This window comes from Penaeus japonicus, unplaced genomic scaffold (assembly GCF_977035675.1).
Source record: "Penaeus japonicus unplaced genomic scaffold, GWHDUDI00000001_assembly GWHDUDI00000015, whole genome shotgun sequence".
Lineage (NCBI taxonomy): Eukaryota > Metazoa > Arthropoda > Malacostraca > Decapoda > Penaeidae > Penaeus > Penaeus japonicus.
The window spans coordinates 14637464-14638987 of record NW_028234417.1 but is presented as its reverse complement, the minus strand read 5'-3'; the positions used below and the strand labels follow the sequence as shown (position 1 = coordinate 14638987).

The window sequence follows — 1524 nt, the reverse complement described above, 5'->3', positions numbered from 1 at the left end:
TTCTTTCCATGTAGCTTGTGAGTCGGTTATTGACGATTTTTTCAAAAATAATTCCTGGAATTTCGAGTAAATAGATTGGTCGGTAGTTTTCTGTCTTCCTTGGGTCTTTGCTTGCTTTGGGTATGAGGACCATGACTGCATTTTTAAATCTTGTTGGAAAGTAGCCCATTGAAAGGGAGTGATTGAAAATATTGCTGAGTTTGGTTACTGCAATATCTGGGAGTTGTTGCAAAATTGTCTTGCGTATTCTGCTTTCGCCAGGTGCTTTGACTTTAAAGCTGTTTATCATTGTTTTGATTTCCCTGCATGGTATGGGTTTTGTCAAGCTGTCGTCGGCGTTCAGTCTGTTTATGTCTGCTTCGAGGAATGGAGTTAATCTTTGTAGATTATGGCAGAGAAAGTTCTGTACGAATATCTCATGTTGCAAGTCAAATGCCTGATTGATTTGAGGATTTATTCTGAAGACATTTTCCTAGAAGTTTCTAAAGATCGGTTCTTTCTCCTTGTAGTCGAATATTTTCTCGTCTCTCTCATTCAGAATATATGGGATTTATGAGTGTTTGCTTCCCATTAATCTTCTGATTTAACCCCAGATTTTTTTGGGGTTATTATATTCTAGCTCGGTTTCTTTGACTATATTGTTCCAGTGATTGTTGTAGAGGGTCTTGCTTTCGTTCTTCATTTCTTCCTGTATTTCCTTGTATTGAATACGTAGCGCTTGTGTCCATCCGTGGTGTCTGGCTTGATTAAGGATCTTATCATATCTGCATTGCAACAGTTTAAGATGATCAGTCGTCAGCGGGCGTGGCAGAGTTGTGAATGCTTTCTTTGGTATGAATTTATTCATTGCATTCTCAGTAACAGAATACCAAGTATCTAATTCTCTGTCTATGCACGCTTTATCAATAGCTGTGTTGCTCAGATTCTCTCTTCTCATGTGCTCACTTACATGTTCTTTGAAGAGATCCCAGTCTGCCCTTTTAAGATTAAACATCTCCTTTTGCGGGATCATGATAGGGGATGTTGTCAGTTTCAGTACTGTGGGTAGATGGTCTGATGTTGTTAAAGGTCCTTGTTGAATTGCAAGATTTATATGGATGTTCTTGTTCCCTAGTACAATGTCTGGTCGTCCTTTACCTCTTGTGCTGACGAAAGTGTCGAAGTCAGGACCTAAGTGTGTAAGCATATTTTGGTTAGTCAGCCTCGCTATTCCTTCTCCCATTAAATTATTGCTGCTGTGTCCGAACGCTCGGTGTCGGGCGTTTAGATCGGTAATGACATATGCGGGTGAGTTTCTTCTCATTATTTTCATTAAATCTGGGTAGGGGAATTGCGGGCGTCTGGGTGGCATATATGCTATTCCTATGACTAAGTTTCCTCTGTTTGTCTGCAGCTCCACTGCAAGAAAGTCCGCGGTGAAATCGTCAATCAATCTGTGGTTGAGATTTCTCTTCACGCATATTGCAACACCTGCATCGCCTTTATTGAGTATGTTCCTTTGATAGACATTATACCCAAATAATT

The 1524-nt window shown here is 40.0% G+C and overlaps 1 protein-coding gene across 1 annotated transcript in view; it reads right to left on the bottom strand.

Annotated features, from left to right (window-relative positions):
- Positions 1–1186, bottom strand: part of LOC147470375 (uncharacterized) — a 2285-nt gene extending 1099 nt beyond the window's left edge. Inside the window, exons 1-2 of the mRNA XM_086544216.1 lie at positions 589–1186; positions 1–354 (exon numbers count right to left, since the gene is read on the bottom strand). The exon at positions 1–354 is cut by the window's left edge and continues 382 nt beyond it. Of these exons, the coding sequence (XP_086400342.1) occupies positions 1–354; positions 589–1186 (952 nt within the window). The remainder of the gene's footprint in view (positions 355–588) is intronic.
- Between the last annotated feature and the right edge of the window lie 338 nt (positions 1187–1524).